Source organism: Staurois parvus, unplaced genomic scaffold, assembly GCF_062004578.1.
Source record: "Staurois parvus isolate SC_StPar_1 unplaced genomic scaffold, SC_StPar_1.0 ptg000163l, whole genome shotgun sequence".
Taxonomy (NCBI): Eukaryota; Metazoa; Chordata; class Amphibia; order Anura; family Ranidae; genus Staurois; species Staurois parvus.
The window spans coordinates 3,417,727-3,442,927 of NW_028317959.1; the positions used below are offsets into that span (position 1 = coordinate 3,417,727).

The 25,201-nt window shown below is 42.5% G+C and overlaps 1 protein-coding gene across 4 annotated transcripts in view; it reads left to right on the forward strand.

Moving 5' to 3' along the window:
* Nucleotides 1–25,201, forward strand: part of LOC149463009 (carnitine O-palmitoyltransferase 1, liver isoform-like) — a 95,012-nt gene that overhangs the window by 23,373 nt on the left and 46,438 nt on the right. For all 4 annotated transcript variants that reach the window (XM_089676075.1, XM_089676074.1, XM_089676076.1 and 1 more), the window contains exons 2-5: nt 16,036–16,199; nt 19,988–20,127; nt 20,959–21,130; nt 22,810–22,911. In XM_089676075.1, coding sequence (XP_089532201.1) covers nt 16,059–16,199; nt 19,988–20,127; nt 20,959–21,130; nt 22,810–22,911 — 555 coding nt within the window. In that variant the 5' untranslated portion in view covers nt 16,036–16,058. The remainder of the gene's footprint in view (nt 1–16,035; nt 16,200–19,987; nt 20,128–20,958; nt 21,131–22,809; nt 22,912–25,201) is intronic.

Genomic DNA, 25,201 nt, shown 5'->3' on the forward strand with positions numbered 1-25,201 from the left:
CAGCTGACAAGTGAAGCCTGCACCTGATGATTTTATGGCATTTTATTCATTTACTACATGTGAGTGTATTACTGCTTCTTAATACATTTTTATATTAGTACATATTGCACCATGGGAGTGTTCTTTGTTCCATTTTAAGGATAGGAATGTGTGACCTCCATCACCCTTCAAAGGACCGATCCCTAGCTCTGGTTTAACAATCTATTGAAAGCTCAAAGGTGTTTGATTACTATCACATGGCTGTGGATTGAAAAAGTGACTAATCCCTTTGCCTATTTGATATCATAAAGTGCATTTCCGTGTACTCTGAAGTGAGAGTTCTGTGAGCACTGGGGTGGCACTGTATGTTATGTGTACTATTTTACTTGATGGTGTATGGGATATCAGCACAAGAAAGCGCATGAATTGTGGAAGAATCTTTATTACAAATTGATTGATTTTACATATATGGACTCATTGTGGACGTTTTATTCAGCTATGTCACTCTTTTAATTTTTGTAGCTATTATTTAGCAGCGTTACATCACTTATTTATTTTTAATTTACATTTCAAGTGTGTTTTAAACCCTCACATATACTGGGTGAAGTGATTAGCCTCAGGTGGTATACAGAGATGAAACAAATCCTCCTGCATAAGTTGTACCTGTTTATCCGCATTTCTCTTCTCTATAGCCAAAGTCCAGAATTTATACACTGTGTGCACAATTATTAGGCAGGCTGTATTTTTGAAGATTGATTTCATTATTGAACAACTACAGTGCTCTTGGTCAATCAAAAATGTTTATAAACCTCAAACCTGAATATTTATGAAAGTAAAAGTGAGGTTTTTGGCTTTCTATGGAGAATATATGTGTGTGCACAATTATTGGGCAACTATTAGTCTGGGTTCACACTGACGCGGTGCGGAATTCGCATCGGTTTCTGTGCGAATTCTGCACCGCATCACAATCACATCCTGTTCATGCGAACATCTGCGGGTGTGTATGTTAACAACATCCTGAAATCGGTCCACAAAACGCGGTGCAATGTGCAGAATCAGATCGCATGGGTTTGAATACCCATGTGATCTGATTGTAGTGCGGACCAAAAAAAAGGGTCCTGCACCTTTTTGGTGCAGATGTGGTGCGATTTGAGCCATACAAAATGTATGGCTCAAACGCACCGCACAGAATTTGCATGAGATTCGCACAGGGATGCGGTTCCTGTATGAATCGCATGCGATATACCACACCGCAAAAGTGTGACCCAGGCTTAGTGTGCTGAATTATTATGCATCTAAATGAAAAATGAAAATTTTCCCATCTTACTTGTTTGTTTTGCATCTGTTAAAGTGAGAACAAAACAACTCAAAATTTAGAAATAAACATTTTTGACATTTAGCCACTTGCCCTCCAGAGGATTTACCCCCCTTCATGACCAGGCCTTTTTTTGCGTTACGGCGCTGCGTTATTTTAACTGACAATTGCACGGTCATGCAACGCTGCACCCAAATTAAATTTATGTACTTTTTTCCCATGAGTAGAACTTTCTTTCGGTGGTATTTGATTGCCTGTGCGGTTTTTTTTTTTGTTTGGTTTTTTTTTGCACTATAAAAACGAAAAAAAAACCACAATTTTGAGAAAAAAACAACATTTTTGACTTTTTGCTTTTAAACATGTCCAGTAAAAAATGTAAAAAATCAAATTTCATCATAAATTTAGGCCAAAATGTATTCTGCTGTTAAATAATTGGTTTATGTGAAAGTTATAGCGTTTACAAATGGCGGTATATATACTGGGATTTTAAAATTGTTTATTAGCAATGGCGGCGATCGACGACGTATAGCAGGACTGCGGAACTGGGGCGTGCATTTTGACACTGGGGGGAACTGACTTGGTGTCACTGACATCCCCAGTTACACCAATACAGTGATCCGTGCTAATAAAAAGCACTGACACTGTACTAATGGCACTGGGCAGGAAGGAGTTAACATGTGGGGTGATCAAAGGGTTAACTGTGTGTTTTACTGTAACCTGTGTGTGTGTGTGTGCTTCACTGTAAGCACACTACTTTGCATGGCTCTGCTATACAAAGCCATGCATAGCAGTGTGCAGGAGCTGACGGGAGAGAACTGTATTGTTTACTTACAGTTCTCTCCCTCCGACGGTAATGCACCTCGATCACCGGGGGACGGTGAGTAAACACTGTCCGGGTCCCGGTGATTGACAGCTGAGGCCGCGAATAGCAGCACGGGTAGGGCGTGCGCACGGCTCGTGCGTGCCTCCTACACAGAAATTGTGTGTGTGTGTGTGTGTGTGTGTGTGTGTGCGCGCGCGATTTTTCGCACCTCTGCCAACCTGTAGCAGAGGTGGAAAAGCGGTTTAAAAAAAAAAAAAAAAATCAGTGACCAATATAGCCACCCTTCTTTTCAATAACAGTCATAAGCCTTCCATTCATGGAGTCTGTCAGTTTCTTGATCTGGTGATGATCAACTTTTTGTGCAGCAGCAACCACAGCCTCCCAGACACTGTTCAGTGAGGTGTACTGATTTCCTTCACCATATGGTTCTGTTCACACCAATGCGTTTTTTTACTGATTTTTGCAGAAACGCACTACAGTCCATTTAACATGGTTTCCTATAGAACATGTTCACATCTATGCTTTTTTTGAGATGTTGCTTTTTCGGAAAGGGTCAGGGACTTTTTTAAAAGCAAAAAGCAACATTTTTGCTGCAGTAGAGTTTATTGGAGAATCTGCTGAAATACATGGTAGTGCGTTTTTGCCGTGTTTTGTATTTTTATTCTGCCTAGCAGAAAAAAATTTGCACTTTACAAAAAAAAAACTGAACAAAACGCAGTAAAAATGTGTCAAAAATGCAAGTAGAAAAACGCAAAACGGACAAAAACTGCATAGGTGTGAACGGAGCCTAAATCTCCCATTTAAGAAGGGCCCACAAGTTCTCAACAGAGTTTAGGTCAGGTGAAAAAGGGGGCCATGTCATTATTCTTTCATCTTAGACTTTAAGGCCATTACTGGCTAGCCATGCAGTGGAGCACTCTGATGTATATGATGGAGCATTGTCCTGCATAAATATTGTTTTCTTGAAAGATGTAGACTTTTTCGTGTACCTCTGCTTGAAAAGTGTCTTCTAAAAACTGGCAGTAGGTTTGGGAGTTGATTTTTCAAGCCCATCTTCAACCCAACTAGGTCCAACTAGCTCATCTTTAATAATACCAGTACACCACCTCCACCTTGCTGGCATCTGAGTCGAAGTGGAGCTTTGTTTCTGTTACTTATCGAGCCATGGGTCCATCCATGTGGTCCATCAAGAGTCACTTCTCTCACCTGTCCATAAAACCTTTGAAAAATATGTCTATAGATATTTCTTGGCCAGTCCTGACGTTTCAGCTTATGTGTCTTGTTCAGTGGTGGTCAGGTTTCAGCCTTCCTTACCTTGGCCATGTCTGAACACTGAACACCTTGTACTTCTGGGCACTCCAGGTAGGTTGCAGTTCTGGAATATAACAGCACTGGAGGACAATGGTTCCTGGTAGCTTCACATTTGATTCTTCTCAAAACTGGCAGTTAATTTGCATCTTTTTTTTCTCAACATATTTCTTGCGATCCTGTTGACTATTTGCAATAAAACATTTGCTGGTTCTGTGATCACACCCTGATATCTTGGCAATTTCAATAGTGTTGCATCCCTCTGAGAGACGTTTTACAATTTTTGACTTTTCAGAGTCAGTTAAATCTTTTTTTTTGCCCAAGGAAAAGAATCGGCCTAATTTATGCGCACCTTGATATATGGTTCTGATCTTCTTAGGCCACACCCTCCCTCATTACACAAATACACATCACCTGATATTCCTAAATCCAGTAGGCATTCTAGTTTATACAGCTTGGCGTGGGACAGTATGCATAAAAATTATGATTTGGTCAAAATACTCACATGCCTAATCATTGTGTGCACACAGTGTAAAGCTTGTCTGAGAGTTCAGAGGGCAGAGAGCTGAAATTACACACTTCAAAGCTCAGTGAGGAGAGCTCTGAGAGCTGATTGGAGGGAAGAAACACCTCCTCCCCTTCCACATAGCACACAGGAACAGAGCTGAGGCTGACAAACTTGTCAGAAGTGATTCATTGATTCATGCTGATAGCAGCCAGAAATGACAGTCAGTGCTTTCAATTGAGACATGTACACTAGAGTGTTATGTTCATATTTAATGTCATACAACCACTTTGAGGCATGCCTTGAATAATAACTGTTCTAGTTACTGGTGTGCTTATGTTGACTCTCAACTGAACTGTCAAACCATCAAATGGCTGGTGTCATAACTGATCACATCTGCAGCCCCATGGCAGCGTCTGATCAAACAGAGCAAAGATGGGCGATTCCTTGGTTTTAACCGCTAGCCTACAGGGCACTTATACCCCCTTCCTGCCGAGGCCAATTTCCAGCTTTCAGCGCTGTCACACTTTGAATGACAATTGTGCGGTCAAACAACACTGTACTCATATGAAATTTTTATCATTTTTTTTGTGAGAGATCGAGCTTTATTTTGGTGGTATTTAATCACCTGGGTTTTTTATTTTTTCTTAAACCAAAAACCACTGAAAATTTTGAAAAAAAAATGTTTTTTCTTAGTTTTTGTTATAAAAATTTGTAAATAAGTGATTTTTCTCCTTCACTGATGTGCGCTAATGAGGCTGCACTGATGGGCACTGATAGGCTGCACTGATAGGCACTGATGAGGCATTGACAGGCGGCACTGATGGGCACTGAAAGGCAGCACTGATACATGGCACTGTTAGGCAGCACTGGCTGGCAGCGCTGATAGGTGGCACTGATTGGCAGCACTGATATGTGGCACTGATTGGCATTGATAGGTGGCACTGACTGGCACTGGGTGACACTGAAAGGCAGCTCAGATGGGCACTGATATGTGGCATTGATGTGCACTTGTAGGCACTGGCATGAGGCACTGTCGAGCACTGACATAAGGCACTGATGGACACTGACAGGTGGCACTGCTGGGGCTACACTGATCATCAGTGCCTTGATGACCAGTGTACATGTCCTCTCCACGGAAAGCCGATTACCAGCTCTCCTCTCCTCTGTCAGCGTGACAGCTCGAGGGGAGAGAAATGCCGATAACCGGCATTTCCCTGTTTTACATGTGATCAGCTGTGATTGGACACAGCTGATCACATGACAGAGCCGACATCTTCAGCTCTTTCCCTGATCGGTGATCCGCTGTGTCCGAGGGACGCAGCGCCGATCGCTGCACGCTCCCTAAACCGCGCATGCGCAGTGAGAATGGGAGGACATCATATGACGTCCTCCCAGAACGAAAGAACCATCTTGCGCCCATCATATTACTATATGGCGGCGGGAGGTGGTTAAGGCCTCGTTCACACCATAGGTGCAGATTTCACTTGCGGAGACATCAGTTTACAACAGTTTTTATGCTTGCTTCCATGAGAATTATACATTTTGCAGATTCCTGCGTAGAAAAAAATCTGCACATGATACCAGTGTCGTGTGAATAGGGCACATAGAGAACAATTCATTTTGTAGTGCCCTTTAGAACTCATGCAGAAAAACTGATGTCTCTGCACCGTGGTGTGAATAAGTCTAGAAAGGTTTAGTTCTGCTTTGTCTGTCAGCCTTCTTTGATTGCCAGTTCAGTTCAGAAATGCAAGTCAAGCTACATTTACATGGCAGTGTAGCAGCGGATAGTTTTCTGCGTCACCTATGGATGCGACAACACTCTGTGCTATGGCTGCTCACAAACCAGCTGATTAGTCGCAGCCAGTTTTGTGTGCGGCCAAAACTCCACAGAGACGCCAATCTCGGACATACACTGCCTGTGTCCAGGTCGGTTGGAGACTATTTACATATAACCGTTCAGATGATCTGTTACAGGCGAACAGCAGCAGCTCCGGCCATTGAATTGTACAGAATACAAATCTGACAGGGGCTGCTAACACCTGTAGCTGTTTGCAGACAGTGTGTACAGGCAGTGTTTACAGCTGCTGAGACTTGATGGTGCCACCCCGGCAATGTGAATGAAACCTAACTGACTTTAAAGTGTAGCTCCACCCAAAAGCGGAAGTTCTACCTTAAGGCTTTGCCCCCCACTCCCCGTTAAGGATTAGCACCTTTTGGGGACCCGAAATTGACAGGTACCCGCTCCTACTTCCGCTGCGATCACCTAGGCGATCTGTAGCGGAAGTTGTTGCCCCCTTCTCCCCGTAGTCTTCTGGGACATGAGGCAGGTCCATTCACAAAGCTCAGCGCTACTTGCGCATGCGCTGTGAGCACTCGGCTGTTAAACAGGTTGTGGGGGACACACGGCGGGATTGAGGGACAAGTAAGTGTCCGTTTTTTGCTGACTTTTATTTTTTTTCTATTTTTCACTGGAACTCCACTTTAAATATTTAAAACAAGAGAGTCAGCGTGATAGCTACACAAGTAGAGGCCAGCAATTGCATTACTTGTATTTCACCCATGACAGGTTTTCTTTGGTTACTTGTTGACTTTCAAGGAGTTGTGTTACTTTTAAATCCAATATGCTGAAGTTTCCTGGGACTGCCTAGCTTGTATTTTAACAGACATCCGTTAGTTTTACAATGGGGCTTTTTAATTATTATCTGGAAGTTAAACCTTAGTGGGAGCGACCTGTCTTCTTTCCCTTGCATGTAATGTTTTCATTGGGTGCGGCTAATGCCGTGACTTCTGCCCTAAATACATAATCACGTGGATGCGTTTACATACTGTTGCTGGAAATCATGTACGAGTTAAAGTTTACATTTAGACCTTTACCTTTCTAAAGTCGCGTGGGAATTATTCTAGTCAGGTCAAGTCTGCAATAAACTTAAAATCTAAAGCAAAAAGGGGTTTTAACCATCGCCCACCCAGGCCAAACAAAAAATAAAGGGTTTCCGATATACTGTAAATGATTCTGATTTAAGGTGGTATTAAAGTAGAACTGTAGGCAAAACTCTTCTCATTTTTGGATGGAGTAAGGCAGCAATAACAACTGACAGGTGTTCTAATCCCTCTCTACTATGTCCAAAACTAAAAAAAAATAAGTTTTGCCTTTAGTTATACTTTAAACCTAAAAGTATATATTATATTGCAGTTTACCAATCCTTAGATGTGGTGGCTGCATTTGTTTTATTTTTTCTTTAGGCTTTCTTTCCTTTAGCTTCATCTGGTGATCCCACCAGCAGGTCTGCTGTTTTTCAACAGAACAAGCTGTTCTGCAGATGTAGCAGTTATAGGGTTGAGACCAGCTATTTTCTACAGACTGGTACTGACAATGGTCAGCTTTTATGTATGAAAAAACTTTATCTCAAAAATGAAACTGCTGTTATTGCTTATTAAGTGTTAACTGTAATTCAGATTTTATTCAAATCTAATTCAATGGTGTATTCAAATCTGCTAGTACATCTAACACTCCTCACCCCAGATTAACAATGTTGCTGTACATGGTTGTGTCTGGGGGCACTCTAATACAAGAGGTGTGTTACTGGCCAGATCACCAGGTCGCAAAGGAGGGAAAAAAGCCTAAAAAAAAGAAACTAATGCAACCACCACATCTAATGATTGGTAAGCTGCAATACATTACAGTTATGCTTTTGGGTTTAGTACCACTTAATTTTATACTTTGCTTACAGTCTGGTTTAACATGCCTGCAAACTGACATATTTGAAATGTTGTCTTCCTTGTTTATTTGTTCTCAGTTGTCAGGAACTTCAGGCCCCTTTCACGCTGGCGGTCCGCCTGTCAGTTTTCCATGCGAAACCAAAATCAAGAACACAGGGACATGACCTTACTGAAAGAGTAGCTGATGCTTGGAATAAACTCTCTGAGTGAGCCAGTCAACAGTAAATGGCTTTAAACATGCTTGGGACAAGCATAGATCTATACTCAAAAAAGTTAACAAAAAAACAAACAAACACCCCCCCCAAAAGAGTTCTCCCTGTCAGCTCGTGCACACTGCTTTGGATGGCTTTGCACAGCACAACCATGCAAAGCAGTGTGCTTACAGTGAAGCACACGGACACAGCACATAGTAAAACAGCACACAGTTAACCCTTTGATCGCCCCTCATGTTAACCCCTTCCTGCCCAGTGCCATTAGAACAGTGCTTTTTGTTTTAGCACTGATCACTGTAGTGACAAGTCTGTTCCCTCCGGTGTCAGAATGCCCGCCGCAGTCCCTCTATAAGTTGCTGATCGTCGCCATTACTAGTAGAAAAAAAAAAATACCAGTATCTATTCCGCCATTTGTAAACGCTATAACTTTAACGTAAACAAATTAATTTACACATATTGGGATTTTTTTTTTTAGCAAAGACATGTCGCAGAATATAGTTTGGCCTAAGTTTATGACTAGACTTGATTTTTAAATTTTTTTTACTGGACATGTTTAATAGCAAAAAGTTAGAACTAATTATATATATATATAACGCAAACAATAAAAAACGCACAGGTGGTCAAATACCAAAGAAAGCTCTATTCGTGGGAAAAGAGTGACATAACTTTCATTTGGGTGCAGTGCTGCATGACTGCGCAATGGTCAGTTAAAGTAACGCAGCTCCGTAATGCAAAAAATGGCCTGGTCAGGAAGGTGGGGGGGGGGGGGATAAATCTCTGGAGGGCAAGTGGTTAAGCTGAACTGTACCCATGTATTAGTTCTATGCTACTTTATGGGGGCTATCTGTGGGTGTGAATGGGAATCCCTGCCTGCTTTCTTCTGTACGCTATAAACAGAGTGGGGTTAGACTGTTGGTGTTTGCCCATTTCTGGCTTCACAACACTTCTGATGTTTGGATGAGGGAAGTGTAGGATAAAAGATCGAGTTCCAATCTCTTCATTGATTGTTTTTCACGTTTGTCCTCAAAGAGCATATTTTCTTAAATGGTGGTTTAAAGGCTTGTTGCCCAGGGATCGGTAGTCCTTGTGCCTTCCCAGGAGCCTTCCGTGGTTTTTATTGAAATGTGTTCACAGTACCCAATCAAAATAATTGAATCTCACAAGTGAAGGGCTATAGGAGGATATGGGTGGTACAAGCAGTCAGGCTGCAGTGCGAGGGGTAGGGCACATCTTCCACTGGGCGGAAAAATGAAAGGACTGTTCCTCACACACTAACACATATGCTCACCTACTAAGTACCTGAGTATATAAATGCAGATTGCATAACCCATATTAGGCATCTTTGCAAATGTCTGGGGAGAGCGGTAATTCTACAGCCAGCTAACACTTTTTATAAGCTGTAAAGGTTTTTATTGCATTGCTATTTATGCCCCTCCAAAAAAAAAAAACACACCACACATATATTAATGTTTTGTATTTGTGTTTTTGTTTTTTTTTTTTTTAATATTGATTTCTTTTGTAGTTCTATTTTCTTTGCCTGGTTTGAAGTTGGTTAACATCTCTAAATTGAGGTCCAACACTTTTTTTCAGTGTAGCATTGCACTGATGCTGCGTTTAATAGAACTGAATAAAGTTCTCAAACCAAATAAATTAACCACTTGCCATCCGCCGTATAGCAGAAGTACTGCTACAGGGTGGCACAGCTGCGCAAAATTATATATATGTATATATGGGCGGGGTAGACAACTTTCATCTCAACTAGTGGTTCACCGAAATGAAAATTCTGGTGCCAACACTGATACTGAAAATTCAGAATGCATGTGGCCGAAAACTAAACCTAAATATCTGCGTGTGGGGGTGGGGAGGCTCCAATTTTTTTTTCTACTTTCATGTATATTTTTTTATTTTTTTTTATTAGGATTTTATTGCTATCATATGGGAGACCAATAGTCCCAACCCTGCCGAGTGCCCCTGTGGAGAGCAAAAGGGGTAGAAAGGATATTGTTAGTATGGACTCTTGCAAATGGCGCACTGTACAGGCATCTGACCCATGAAATAAAAGTGGGGCCAAGTCTGAAACGTCTGAGTTTCCCACAAATACTCCCACTCAACCGAATTGAAGGCCTTTTCGGCATCCAGGGACAGCAGCACACCAGGGTTGTCGCTGTCCCTGCCATAGATTTATGGGTGAATAGTCTCTGTACGTTGATGTCAGTGGTCTTACCCGTCATAAAGCCCATCTGATCATTGTGTACTAACGTAGAAATAACCGAGCACAGACTCCCAGCAAGCACCTTAGCGAGTATTTTCGCATCAGTGTTCAACGGGGAAATTGGTCGATAGGAGGAGGAGTGAGTCAGGTCCTTCCCAGGCTTTAAAATCACCACTACCACCGCTTGGTGCATAGAAGAAGGCAAGGTTCCCATCTCGAATAGTGTATTAAAAAGTGTTTGGAAGCGGGGGGGCCAGTTGTTCAATATATGTTTTATAGAATACTATTGGAAAGCCATCCGGACCTGGTGTTTTACCGGATTGGAGAGTGCCAATCGCCTGCTGGATCTCCTCCAAGGAAATCGGAGCCTCCAATTGTCCCCTCTGGACTGCGGAGAGAGATGGCAGTTCAACACAATCCAAATACTGGGACAGGTCCTGTGGCGTATAAGCTTTAGAGCAGTGGTTCTCAACCTTTCTAACACCGCGACCCCTTAATACAGTTCCTCATGTTGTGGTGACCCCCAACCATAAAATTATTTTCGTTGCTACTTCATAACTGTAATTTTGCAGTAGGAGGAATAGTGCCACGTCATTGGTGTCAGTGGGAGGAATAGTGCCCCATCATTGGTATCAGTGGGAGGAATAGTGCCCCATCATTGGTGTCAGTGGGAGGAATAGTGCCCCATCATTGGTGTCAGTGGGAGGAATAGTGCCCCCTTCATTGGTGTCAGTGGGAGGAATAGTGCCCCTTCATTGGTGTCAGTGGGAGGAATAGTGCCCCGTCATTGGTGTCAGTGGAAGGAATAGTGCCCCGTCATTGGTGTCAGTGGGAGGAATAGTGCCCCGTCATTGGTGTCAGTGGGAGGAATAGTGCCCCGTCATTGGTGTCAGTGGGAGGAATAGTGCCCCGTCATTGGTGTCGGTGGGAGGAATAGTGCCCCGTCATTGGTGTCGGTGGGAGGAATAGTGCCCCGTCATTGGTGTCGGTGGGAGGAATAGAGCCCCGTCATTGGTGTCAGTGGGAGGAATAGTGCCCCATCATTGGTGTCAGTGGGAGGAATAGTGCCCCATCATCTGTGTCAGTGGGAGGAATAGTGTCCCATCATCGGTATCAGTGGGAGGAATAGTGCCCCATCATCGGTGTCAGTGGGAGGAATAGTGTACCATCATCGGTGTCAGTGGGAGGAATAGTGCCCCATCATTGGTGTCAGTGGGAGGAATAGTGCCCCATCATTGGTGTCAGTGGGAGGAATAGTGCCCCATCATTGGTGTCAGTGGGAGGAATAGTGCCCCATCATTGGTGTCAGTGGGAGGAATAGTGCCCCATCATTGGTATCAGTGGGAGGAATAGTGTCCCATCATTGGTATCAGTGGGAGGAATAGTGTCCCATCATTGGTATCAGTGGGAGGAATAGTGTCCCATCATTGGTATCAGTGGGAGGAATAGTGCCTCATCATTGGTGTCAGTGGAAGGAATAGTGCTCCATCATTGGTGTCGGTGGGAGGAATAGTGCCCCATCATAGGTGTCAGTGGGAGGAGGAATAGTGCCCTATCATTGGTGTCGGTGGGAGGAGGAATAGTGCTCCATCATTGGTGTCGGTGGGGGGAGGAATAGTGCCCCATCCTTGGTGTCAGTGGGGGGAGGAATAGTGCCCCATCCTTGGTGTCAGTGGGGGGAGGAATAGTGCCCCATCCTTGGTGTCAGTGGGGGGAGGAATAGTGCCCCATCCTTGGTGTCAGTGGGGGGAGGAATTGTGCCCCATCCTTGGTGTCAGTGGGGGAGGAATAGTGCCCCATCGTTGGTGTCATTTGGGGGAGGAATAGTGCCCCATCGTTGGTGTCAGTGGGAGGAATAGTGCCCCATTATTGGTATTAGTGACACCAATGATGGGGCACTATTCCCACTGACACCAATGATACTTACCTTGCAGACCCCTGCTCCAGCCTGGGCTCGCTCGCTCCCTCCCTCTCCCATGGTACCGACACTTACCTGTCAGATGTCTTCCTTCTCCGGCCGCTCTCCTCCTCTTCACTCGCTCGATCTTCGCGGTGCCGCTCGGCTCCTCCTCTCCAAGCTCCACCTCCTTGCCAGTGATTGGCCGCCTGTGTGCCTCTCCTGAGCTACAGTGCCGGCGGCCAATCACAGGCGAGGATTGATCTCGAGGTGTGTCCAGATGACAGGGGCGGCATGTCATCCCGCCCACACCTGGAGACGGCGGTAGCGGCGGCGAGGAGCGGTGTCTCGGTTCCTAAGACCATCGGAAATATGTGTTTTCCGATGGTCTTAGGCGACCCCTGTGGAAGCGTCGTTCGACCCCCAAAGGGGTCGCGACCCCCAGGTTGAGAACCGCTGCTTTAGAGGAATAAAAAATTAGCATAGTAGTCGACAAAACGATGATTAAGACTGGATCAAGGATCCTAGAACCATCATCAGCCTGTATAAGGGTGACATTAGTCAAGGCAGTTTGTTCCTTAGCCAACCAAGCCAACAGACGTCCAGCTTTATCCCCCTGTTCAAAAATACGCTGTATTTGATGAGTCTTTTTTTTGTTTATAGCGCAAAAAAAAAAACCGCACAGGTGATCAAATACCACAGAAAGAAAGCTCTATTTGTGGGGAAAAAGTGACATAAATTTCATTTATGTACAGCATTGCATGACCGAACAATTGTCAGTTATAATAACGCAGCGCCGTATCGCAAAAAATGGCCTGGTCAGGAAGGGGGGTAAATACTCTGGCGGTTAAAGTAGTTGCAGAGGCACAAGGTTTTTTACCTTTATGCATTCTATGCATGAAGGTAAAAATCCTGTGTGCAGCAGCCCCTCTTTCCCCCCCCCCCCCAATACCTACCTGAGCCTCATCTCGATCCAGCAATGTGCACAAGAGCAGCGGTTCTCCAGGGTTTCTTCCTCCTCATTGGCTGAGACAGCTCACTGGTTGTGATTGACAGTAGTGGGAGCCAATTGCTTCTTCTGCTAACAAAGAGAGGAGGGGGCGAAGCTCCGTATGAATGAAGACACGGAGCAGCAGATTAGAAGCAAGCCTGCCCAGGTGCCCCAATAGCATGCTGCTTGTGTTATGGGAGCACTAGGCAGGAGGGAGGGGCCAGGAGTGCCATCAGGGAACCCATGAAAAGGAGGATCAGAGCTACTCTGTGCAAAAACCAGTGCACAGAGCAGGCATGTATAACATGATTGTTATTTAAAAATGCCTTTTATCATTTTAAACAGAGTAGTGCACCAGAATTGGCACATTGGCATCTTTCCTTCCAACGCAAACCACAGGCCATGTGAATGAAGCCTAACAAAACAAGTCAGCTGTTTTTTTCATTTTGGCCTCATTTTTAAAAGCTAAATGCCTCAGTCAGTTGTTTAAATCATGTTCAGGGAATACAACGATAGAAATTTGAATGTGAAGAAAAATGCATTACTTGCTGCCATTACAAAACTGCAGTTTCCATGGTGACTTTTTTTCTGTTTTAATGTTAATTGTGTATTTTCCACCATGCTTTTCGTTGTTATACACGGCAGCGGGTGAGCCCCACAGTGGCAATCCTCTGTCTCTTGTGGCTTTTGTTAGTTCTCCATTAAAGGTACCCATAGTCATGATTGCTGTTTCTATGGCAGACAGAACACAGATTTATGAAATTCTTCTAAACCATATTTTCTTTCACCTGATTACTTTTGGAATTCATCTTTGTTGGATGCTATCCACTGAAATGTCTGTCTTGTAATCTATCTGCTTTATGTTAACATAATTGGCGTTTTCTTTTATGCTGCTGATAGATCAATTGTTTCCTCTAATCCTGCAAAGATTTACCAGACTTGCATGACATTTTGCTGATTTGATGTGCAAAAACTACAGGAAAATGACTAAAAGTGGCTCATGTGAAGTCAACAGATTTTCCAGCAGAATGGAAATGTATTCTTCAATGATCATCATCATCATCAAGAAAATACTGTCAGTGGGAACAATTACACAATGGCAGTGGTGGTGGTGGAGCTGCTATTACATCTGTTAAAAATTTGCTAAATCACTAAGCACGGATGTTTGACACAGCAAACTATACCAAGAAAAATCACTTGATTCTTGCACAGGAATTATTTCTATTTTATGGAGTTTTTAAAGCCCATTTCTATCCTGCCTCATCCAAGTGCTCCCCCCCAGAGGTCCCCTGCTGTCTTTTTTTTTTTTTTTTTGTTATCCCTCTAGATGTCTTCAGGTCAATCGTACGACACCTCTTCCTCTTTGGATCTTCTGCCAGCAGGCAATCCTCAATTAATACAGAGAACAGTGGTGAAGGGATTAGTTTCTCTCTCTGCATAATTGCAGTGGGTGTGCAGGGTGCCATGGTGATGCCCCCTTGAGTGAGGTGAATGATTCCCTGAACTTGCAGTATGTCCTCCATCTTCAGGTTAAATGGGCGTCATTCAGCCTGGAAGACTGGGTACATCTAGTGGTGGAATGGACTTACTGCAGCGGACAGAAGCAAAGAGAAGTTTCGAGCTTTAAAGTGTAACTAAAGGCAAATTTATTTACTTATTTTCATTTTGGAATAGAGTGGAGAGAGATTAGAATACCTGTCAGTTTGTATTATTAAACAGATTCACCCTCTCTATTTTGTCCTGTTTACCATTGTCATTGAAAGTAAAAGAAAATCTAAAATTGTGGGTTTCCTCTCATTTCCTGTTTTGGCTAAGGGAAGTGAAGGGAAATCTCCACAATGGGACACAGATGGCAAAAAAAACAAATCTGACGAGTTATAACCCTCCCTTGCTCTATCCAAAATGGGGAAAAAAATAGCCTATAGTTTAAAGTAAAGCAGTAAACCTCTGCGATAATTGCACACGGCATTGTGCAACCATGTGTTGTGTGTTGAAATGCATGTGCATCTGAGGTGCAGGGTTAGTCTTTGGGGTATGGCAGTCTGAGTAGCGGGAACGAGCAGCATTCTATGTGTCAATGGACACGAAGACCTGGCTCTGGCGAACATGAACGAGTAGCCCCTATGGGCTGTGGTGGCACTCGGCCGACGGGGACTCAGGAAGAGGAGGGTCAGGGCTGCTCTGTGCAAAACCATTGCACAGAGCAGGTACAGATGCCAAGTTTATTTTTTAAAAATAAAAACATTTTAGAATCTAATGGTATAAATCCAGTTATTTCAAACCGCATACAGCTTTTCAGACATATTCCTCATAGAAGCAATACCTTCTATGGAGTAAGGCTTTGGAAGCAACAGGAACGTGTAAATAGGCAGCTGAAGCTGAGATTGGATAACCGTGTGTACTCTCCAGTGCTCCAGGAAATAAATTGCCAAAGGGATGCCAAGGGAACCATGACAGGAGTGGCCTACAGATAATGCTTCAGGGATTCAGCCCTCCTCAGATGGGGTAAATCAACCACTGGGAAAAGAGCAGACAGGTGGCGCAAACACCTAGTGCATTATCCAAGATTTATTAAACGGTGTAAAAGACAAAAACATACTCACAGACATAGCATGTATAAAAAGCTTTGCATAATGGAGATGGCCACAACAACGGGCAAGGTGTTCTGACAGTCAGTGTGATCAGGTGGTTGATGCGTTTCGGGGACGAGTCCCTTTCCTCAGAGCTACTCACTCATTCCAGTGTCAAGCAAAGAGTATTCTCAGAAATTCTCACATGTATGGAAACCATGGTTTCTTTGATGTTCTGTAGGGCTTAGAGACCAGTGCAAGACAGCTTTATATTTTGCACGAAGTCTGTGTAGGCTGTTTTCTGTCAAATTTAGGATAAACATTATCATACAATAATTAATATGTAATTGCAGCATAATATGCTCACTGAATAAGCACTACAGTTTCCTTTTTTATGTTTATGAGCTGTTTGCAACTAGCAGACAAAAGCTCAGGGTTTTATGATACTTTATTTTATTACAGTTTTCTTTTCTCTTTTTTCTTTTTTTTGCTTCACATAGATTTGGACTGAAGAACTACCACAATGGCAGAAGCCCACCAGGCTGTGGCATTCCAGTTTACAGTTACACCAGAAGGTATTGACCTTCGATTAAGCCATGAGGCTCTTAAACAGGTTTACATCTCCGGGCTCCGATCCTGGAAGAAGAAGCTAGCTCGCCTCAGGGTAAGCGGTGTGGTATGGTGATTGTGTTGTTTGTTCCAGTAGCTTTATTAGTGCACTGTAAAGAGAAGCAGTCATAACATAGCTTACCTAAGAATCTCAGTTGATAATGAAGTTTCTATGGTTGTGCAGACTTAAGAAAGAACAGTAGTGGAACAGGTAGTGGGCGTTTTTCACCCTAAGGCAGGAAATGTATTAAAGTGGTAGTAAAGTTTGTTTAAAAAAAATAAATCGCCCTGCAGGGTAAAGCCATAATGTGCTAGTATGCACGGCATGCTAGCACATTATGAGAGACTTACCGGTACCTTAAAACGAGTCCTCCAGTGGTGCACTGTCACTGTTGACCGGGCTTCCATCTTCACCCGGTCTTCCTTCCAGGTTCGTGGGCTCTGGCTGTCTGATAAGCCGAGCCGTGATGATGTCATGTGCGGGAGTCACGGTTTGCGGCACAGACCTTTGAAGGAACAGCACGGTGTGCCGTTCCTTCAGAATATATGCACCAGTGACATCACCGGCTGCTGCTCCGTGGAATATCTCCTAAACGGTGCACGTTTAGGTGATATTCATTTTACCTACAGGTAAGCTTTATTATAAGCATTACCTGTAGGTAAAAGTACCAGAAATTAATTTACTACCACTTTTAAACTGTTAAAAACTCTTACATATAACCAGTGAAGTGACTAGCCTCAAGTGATACAGAGATTAAATAAATTCTTCTACAAAAGCTGTACCTGTTTATCTGTAGTCATCTGTCCTGTAGCGTATTGTAAAACTCAGAATTTGCACAGAATCTGTCAGCATCTCTCAGCAGCACAAAGCAGGGGGCATGGGAGAGAAGAACTCTGAGCCTGACTGGAGGGAAGGACACCCCCCCCCCCTCCTCACACTACGAGAAAAAGCATAGCAGTAGCTGTCAATCACAAGCTGTGTGCTGGAGCTCTCCTCCCACAACCCCCTTTTTTATCTTGGTGTTGGAAAAGCTGTCAGAAGTGACTCATGCAGATAACAAAAGAAGCAGACAACAGAGAGAAATTGCACTCAGCTTTGGATAGAGACAAGTACACAGTATAGAACGATCTGTTTTGTTCAAATTTCATATCTAAGATAATATTATTATTATTATTATACAGTATTTATATAGCGCCAAAGAGTATGCTCAGCGCTGTACAGTACCAAGGGGGACAGAACATGAGACAAGACAGTAACAATACAATACAATACACGAGGGGTTCGAGGGCCCTGCTCTTTTGAGCTTACAATCTAGGAGATATAAGATATAAATTAATTTTAAGGTAAAACATTTTGTGTTTACAGCCACTTAAAAAAAAAAAATTCTGTCCATCACATTCATCCAAAAGATATTAGGTTGCTAGAATTGGTTGATCCAGTTGAAGGCAAAAACCGTTATACAGTATGGGAGGATTTGCTCCCAAAAAAATTCTTCCTGATCCCCACAAGCAGTCAGGTATTCAACAATCTACAGAGGCATTTGTTTTCACATTTAATACCTAGTTACATTTTGTGTACTTAAAACTACATCCAGCTTTTTTTTTTTTTTTTTTTTTTTTTTTTTAAGGAATCTTAGTTTGTTAGAACTCACTCCTGTAGAAGTCTATTCCACTTTCACATCTCTCACTCTAAAGAAGCATTTCCATATTCTGAGGTTATCCCTGTTGTCCTCTAGGTTCAAAACATTCCCCCTTGTCATTTATTCTGTCAATCTCTAAAAAAAAAAAAAAAAAAAAAAACATGGTTCTCTCCTTTGACATTTATGTTGTTCACTTAAGTCTGCTTTAACCTCTTGCCGTCCGCCTGCTGTTTATAAACGGCAGGGCGGTGGCAGTCCAGGGTCGGGTTGCCGTCCATAAACGGCACCCGCCTTTTCTAGCTGTGCGCGCTCCCTGGGAGCACGCACCACCGCGATCCAGTGCCCGCTGTGTCCTCCGGACACAGTGAAACACCGATCGTCGGACGGGACCTCTGTACGAGGTCCCGATCATGTGATCACTGATTGGCGAATCAGTGATTACATGCAAAGTAGTAAGCAAGATGTCACTTGTGACATCATTGCTTACTATGTGTGAAATCTGTGAATGATCACAGAGGTCACATGGTACAAGGCTATTCACAACAGCCTTGTACCATGTGACAAGCTGTGACCACTCACAGCTCACTCAGTAATTCTCAATGACTGCAGGAATGCAGACAGAGAGAAAGAGAAATGATTGCTTTTACATCCTATATGGGTGTAAAAGCAATCAGTGTAAAAAAAAAAAAAAAATCTTCATCACCCTCCACAAGTAGTACAGTGTCACCATGGTGACAGTGTACTGCTAGGGTGACAGTATGTAAAAAAAATAAAAAATAATATAAAAAAAATAAAATAAAATGTAAAAAAAAATGTTTAAAAATTATAATTTTTGGTTATAAACTAATTTGGATTTTTTTTTTTTTACTAAAAAAATAACGGAATAAATTTTGGCTAAGATTTATGATGAAATATTATTTATTTGCAAAATTTTATTTAAAAAAACACTTTTTTTCAAAATTTTTGAACTTTTTCATTTACATAGTAAAAAAAATAAAAATCCCAGCGGTGAATAAATACCACCAAAATAAAGCTTTATCTGTCTCAAAAAAATGGTAAAAAATTCATATGGGTACAGTGTTGCATGACCGCACAATTGTCATTCAAAGTGTGATAGCGCTGAAAGCTAAAAATTGCCCTGGACAGGAAGGGGGTAAAAGTGTCCGGACAGGAAGTGGTTAACCACTTCCCGATAGGTGGAAGTCCATGGACGTCCTTGACTTTCTATTATTTTACCAGGATGATGCCTGCAGCTAGAAACATTATCCTGGTATCTTTCTATTCAGTCAGCGATTATTGTAAAAACCATCCTAGCAGCAAATTACCCACTGGATTTATTTTACAGACGGCAAGAGGAGATGTCTGAAAAACTGCAACACCCACCATTTTATTCTCTAGGGCTTCTGCTTAAACATGTATATGTTTGGGGGCGCTGAGTAATTTTGTAGCAAAAAAATAGATTTTTACATGTAGAAGAGAAGTGTCATAATTGGCTTGGGCTGGAAGTTGTTAAACTGTAACTTAAGGCAAAACCTTTAAAAATTTAGATTTTGCTACCAGAGCAAGAATGGAGAGGAATTCTTTTCAATTTAGACACCTGTTTCAAAAATGCTTTATGGCAAATAAGAACTCAGAATAAGAACTCAGTAAAATTGCGCTATACTTCTCTTTCTGCTTCAGAAATTCTTTTTTTGTTTCTTTTGTGCTGTAATTTGGTGTATGTAAAACCCAGCAATGAGTTGCTCTTATTTGCTCTGTTTTGGTCTACTAAATATACCTTTTTGAAAGATTTTTTGCTATTTATGTTTGATAGATATAAAACAAAAATACCTCTTTATTTTTCCAGAAATCTTGTAAGCTGGTAACTTCCTGTGCTCTCTGCCTGTACAGGGGAGGAGGGGAGGAGATGAGAGCGCTTGTGTATTTCATCAGAAATGAAATAGGAAAGAATGACACCATGTGTTTTTGAAGTTCAGAATTAAAATTACACTGTGCTGTCATGTGATATTAGGAGGAATTTTTTTTTCTGTACTTGCAGTGTGTTTAAAGGGACAAAACACAAGGGAAAAAGAGGTGCATGTACCCCAGAAATGTACTAAATATGTTTTTGTGTTTTTTTTTTTTTTTTGGTTTTTTTTTGTGTTTTTTTTTTTTTTAATTGGCATATGCTTTAATACTTTTTTACTATTCCTTATTTTTACAGAATAGTTTTATTACTGGTGTCTATCCTGCCAGTCCTTCAAGCTGGCTGTTTGTGGTAATTGCCATCATGGGAACTATGTACGCTCGTGTGGACCCATCCATGGGAATGATTGGCAAAATCAAAGAACATCTGCCAGTCAGGTATACATAGAGTAGTAGTGCAGAATTATATAATGTTGGTTATAATGGAGTGTAAATGTTAACTTGAAACAGTTTGATACCGACATCTTTGATACCTTCTGCTGGGTCGCTGGTCTTTGGCTGTGCGGACTGATGTCATTCATCCTGAACACTGGCACTGTGCCGGAAGTGTACAGGGAGCTGGGCATACTCTGTTCCGTTTTACATTATGCTGAGAATTGCATGTTTCCTTCAATAGAGAGCCTGCCAGTCCTGTTGGCAAACAATAAAAAAAAAAAAAAATAAGCAATGCATTTAGTTGTTTTTGTTGTTCTGGATTTTTACGCGCTCAGTTTGTGCAGCGCTTTACAAAATTAAGTTGTGCTTTAAAATATTGCAGAGATCTTCAGAAACATGGTAAATGCATAGTAGAATCTTTGTTTGAAAAAGTGTTCAAAATAGTTCATGTCTAGTCCAGACCTCTCCTCACATTAGGAGATCTAATAATGCAGGTCTGCTGTTGATACCTGAAAAACGTTGTGACTGCACCCATTGCTACTTTAACAGCACAGCTGTCATAGGAGAAGGTCTTTGGAAATGATGACCTTAGCTTTTTTTTTTTCAAGGTTACACCACCTTAGCTCGAATGTGCTGTGTAGTGGCTTTTTTGTCCATGTCCTTCCATCTGTCAGTTTTTTCTTTGTCACTGAAAATGTGCTATCTTTGAGATTGCCTTACAATTGTGTCCATTTTAGAGCCAATTAAATATTAGTTGAATGTTAAAAATACAGATAATTTTATATGTTCTACTAGTTTTACTAATGTGTTGCACCATTGGTGATTTCTTTTCAGTGGCTACCTTTCTCACCAGGGGCAGAGCATTATCAGCGCCCTACTCTTTTCCACAGGCCTATGGTTTGCACTTATCATGACTATGCGCTACATCCTGAAGCAGCTCTTGTCGTACCATGGCTGGATGTATGATCAGCATGGCAAGATGTCTGCCACCACCAAGCTGTGGCTGGTAAGAGTCTTTTATGTATACAGGCACGGTTTGTTGTGGTACACACAGTGCACAGTGTGCACTTTGCTGTGATAGTGTATATAGAATATACAGCAGTGTGTGGGTTGATGCATGGAGGAGTAAAGAATGTAAAACCTAGTATTCAGATTGGAGTGATGTGGATATAGAAAAATAAATAAATGGAGCGGTCATATAATGTCTTCATGTCTTGTTGACTAAAGACTACCCCTGTCTATCACTTTTTAATACTTTTTTTTTTTTTTTTTTTAATTATACTCCACATCCCTCCAATTTACATATAGTACTATATGCTGATTTCAGAACAACACAGCTCCAGTTTTAAACTTAGTAGGTCAGATTGTCTAGTGGCCTTGAAGCTGCTTTTGAACAGCCACCTAACAGCTGATTGTCTTGGGCAGCATAGGATAGCCCTATAATGGGTGTATTTACTAAAACTGGAGAGTGCAAAATCTGGTGCAGCTGTGCATGGTAGGCACTCAGCTGCTAACTTCAGCTTGTTCAATTAAATAAGTTCTTCTTTTGGACAAACATAATAAAAGCACATTTTTTGCAGGTAAAAAAATGTGCATTTATTATTTTTGTCCAAAGGAGCCTGGAAAGCATTGCACCAGTGATCAGTAGATTGCTGCTGCCATGCAGGTCTCCTGCAGACCTTTCAGAATATCTGCTTGCCATACGAGATGTACAGTCAAGCAAATATACTGACAGGAAGCTTCAATGAACTACCATGGCGTTCCACAGTGCTGTGGTAGTTCATTGAAAACTAAAGACCACAACCTCTAAGGCTGTCGGAACTTGCAGTTCATTCATTCACAGAAGTCCGTGAATGAATGACAGAGCCATGTGGGCAGAGCCGCGCACGGCCACGCTGTTTTCAAATTTGACAGTATGGGGAAACTACTCCCCATACTATCTGTCGGAGGGAGGGAGGGCGGGCGGCGGGTGTGGCTGCAGCTATGGGAACATGTTGCATGTTCCACCCTAAAAACAGGTGGAACATGTATCATGTTCCCAAAGATGAACTTATCCTTTTTAAGCTTTGACAAAAAAAATACCTGGAAGCCGATTGGTTTCTATGCACAGCTACACCATATTTTGCACACTCCATTTTTAGTAAATCTCCCCCTATGTGACGCATCAACCCACTAGGGTTGCCACCTCATCCCTTTAAAACCAAACACATATTATTTACACAGGTTCTCTGGCTGATTAAGGTGGTAATTAAACTCGCTGATTGCCTTAACTGCCATAAATTAGCCTCAGAACCTGTATTAACCCCTGGTTCACATCTGAGCAGCTGGTGCCGCTGTGGGACCTGCACAAATACTTGCAGCTGCCCCACCCATACAGAAGAATGCGGGACCTGCAGGCGAGTGCCGTTAATTCTAATGGCATGCCACCCGTTCTGGAAATCGCAACCGTACTGGGAATCTCTGTTCTAAGTAGTGCAGGGACTTCCCTGCGTGTCCCAGGGCACGGGAGCCCATTCAAATAAATGGGCTCTCGTGCCCACGCAAATCGAGGGTGGCAACCCTACAAACCCAGAAGTGGAGGATCATACTCTTCCTTTATTGCAAGTTAAAATCTTTCTAAGCTATGGTAAATTTGTAAAACACTGTTTTATTACTTTGCTTATTTGTTTTCTTTTATCCATGTAGACTTTGGTGAAGATTTTCTCAGGCCGTAAGCCCATGTTATACAGCTACCAAGCGTCACTTCCTCGCCTTCCTGTACCAGCAGTTAGGGATACAATGCAGAGGGTTGGTATCTCCTCACTAGATGCATACATTTTCAAGAATTTTCTATTGTCGGGACATTAACTTTTTTGAATATCAGTGGACAATGACTGTATAGTTTCCTAAAATCTCAAATGAAAGATAAGTTTTGCTTAAACTTCAAATTCAGTTGTTGAATACCAAAGGTTGCACCAGCTCTTTACATGCCTCAAGCGTTTATTGGCATGGCTTGTCAGCTAGCACTTCCCTCTGCTATCATTAAAGTCTCAGCCTTCAGGCTAAGAGCCTCCAGCTCTGGAGGTTTTTTAGCTTGCCTTTCAAACATGGTCATTTTAAGTGGTACATCCCATCCTCTCAGTGCTATAAGACACTGGTTCTTAAAGTGTGTACCATTACCACTTTATGAAAGGCGGTAATTACCAAGTCCCTTTATGCTTTAAATTTACCTTTTATGCAGTGACCCATTGAAGTATATACTTTTATTGCTAGCTGTTCTTGTGTATGTTTTCCCACCAATTCCTTACAATTTAAAATAACCAAAACATTATCTTATTGTGATGATTTATTATTTGCTGCAATTCCAAGTATGGTGAGTGTTTACAAGGAGGCAGATTTAGGACCTATGTTGATGTTTATTTGTTCGTTTCAAGCATGTTTTGCTCCCCATAAGTTTATGGGAATTCAAATCCCAGTACACAGTACAGGACCCAGGTACAAATAAAGATACCAAAAACTAATGTGCTTTTAAGGGGTTCAGGTGCCACTACAACAGGAGCTAAAATGTTTGGTTTTAAATCTTTTGTTTGGGTATGTTTGTGGATATGTAAAATTATCAAATAAAATTGAAGTATGTGTATGTAACAAAAAACATTTATACTCCCCTAGGTGGATGCAGCATCGATCCTCCAAGACTGAGAACTGAGTGATCAAAGACCGCTGATCGCTTGGTTCTCAGCCTTTTGTGAGCAGAGAACCAGTGACTGTCAATCACTGATTCTCTGCTCTCCCACTCCAGTGCTCACTGGAGCGCTGGGCTGCGGTGGGGGCGGGACACACACACACACACACACACACACACACTCACACTCACACTCACACTCACACTATCACACACTCACACTCACACTATCACACACTATCACACACACACTATCACACACACACGGAAGTGAGTGTACCCCTCACATATCTTTTCTTGTGACAACACTAAAGATATGACACTTTTCTACAATGTAAAGTAGTGAATGTACAGCTTGTATAACAGTGTAAATTTGCTGTCCCCTCAGAGTAACTCAACACACAGCCATTAATGTCTAAACCACTGGCAACAAAAGTGAGTGCACCCCTAAGTGAAAATGTCCAATTGGGCCCAATTAGCCATTTTCCCTCCCCAGTGTCATGTGACTCCTTATTGTTACAAGGTCTCAGGTGTGAATGGGGAGCAGGTGTGTTAAATGTGGTGGTATCGCTCTCTCTCTCTCATACTGGTCACTGGAGGTTCAACATGGCACCTCATGGCAAAGAACTCTCTGAGGATCTGAAAAAAAGAATTGTTGCTCTACATAAAGATGGCCTAGACTATAAGAAGATTACAAAGACCCTGAAACTGAGCTGCAGCACGGTGGCCAAGACCATACAGCGGTTTAACTGGACAGGTTCCTCTCAGAACAGGCCTCGCCATGGTCGACCAAAGAAGTTGAGTGCATGTGCTCAGCGTCATATCCAGAGGTTGTCTTGGGAAATAGACATTTGAGTGCTGCCAGCATTGATGCAGAGGTTGAAGGGGTGGGGGGTCAGGCTATCAGTGCTCAGACCATACGCCGCACACTGCATCAGGTTGGTCTGCATGGCTGTCATCCCAGAAGGAAGCCTCTTCTAAAGATGATGCACAAGAAAGCTCACAAACCGTTTGCAAAAAAAAGTCCTCTGCAAACTAATGCATACTAGCTTTTTTTTGTTCTTTTTTGCAGTTTACTACCGCTTTAATGAAATTCTTCTTTAACCTCTTGGCGCAGGCCGAACGCAAATGTCCGGTGTCTGGGCCTAGACGCCGAGCAGCCGCACATTTAAACATATGTACTGAGAGCGCACGCTCTGCGCGCATCCAGCACATACATTTGGTACTCACGGAAAGGTCCCAATCTCCTCTCTTAATCGGGACCTTTCCCGATCATGTGACCGCCGTGATAGCGAATCATGGTCGGTCACATGACCCCAAAATCCCACCTCCTGGAACCCTTAAAGGGCCGTGAGGCACCGGTGCCAAGGGGTTAAGGTAGGCTCAGTAAGGCAGTCCATACATTAGTCATATTTT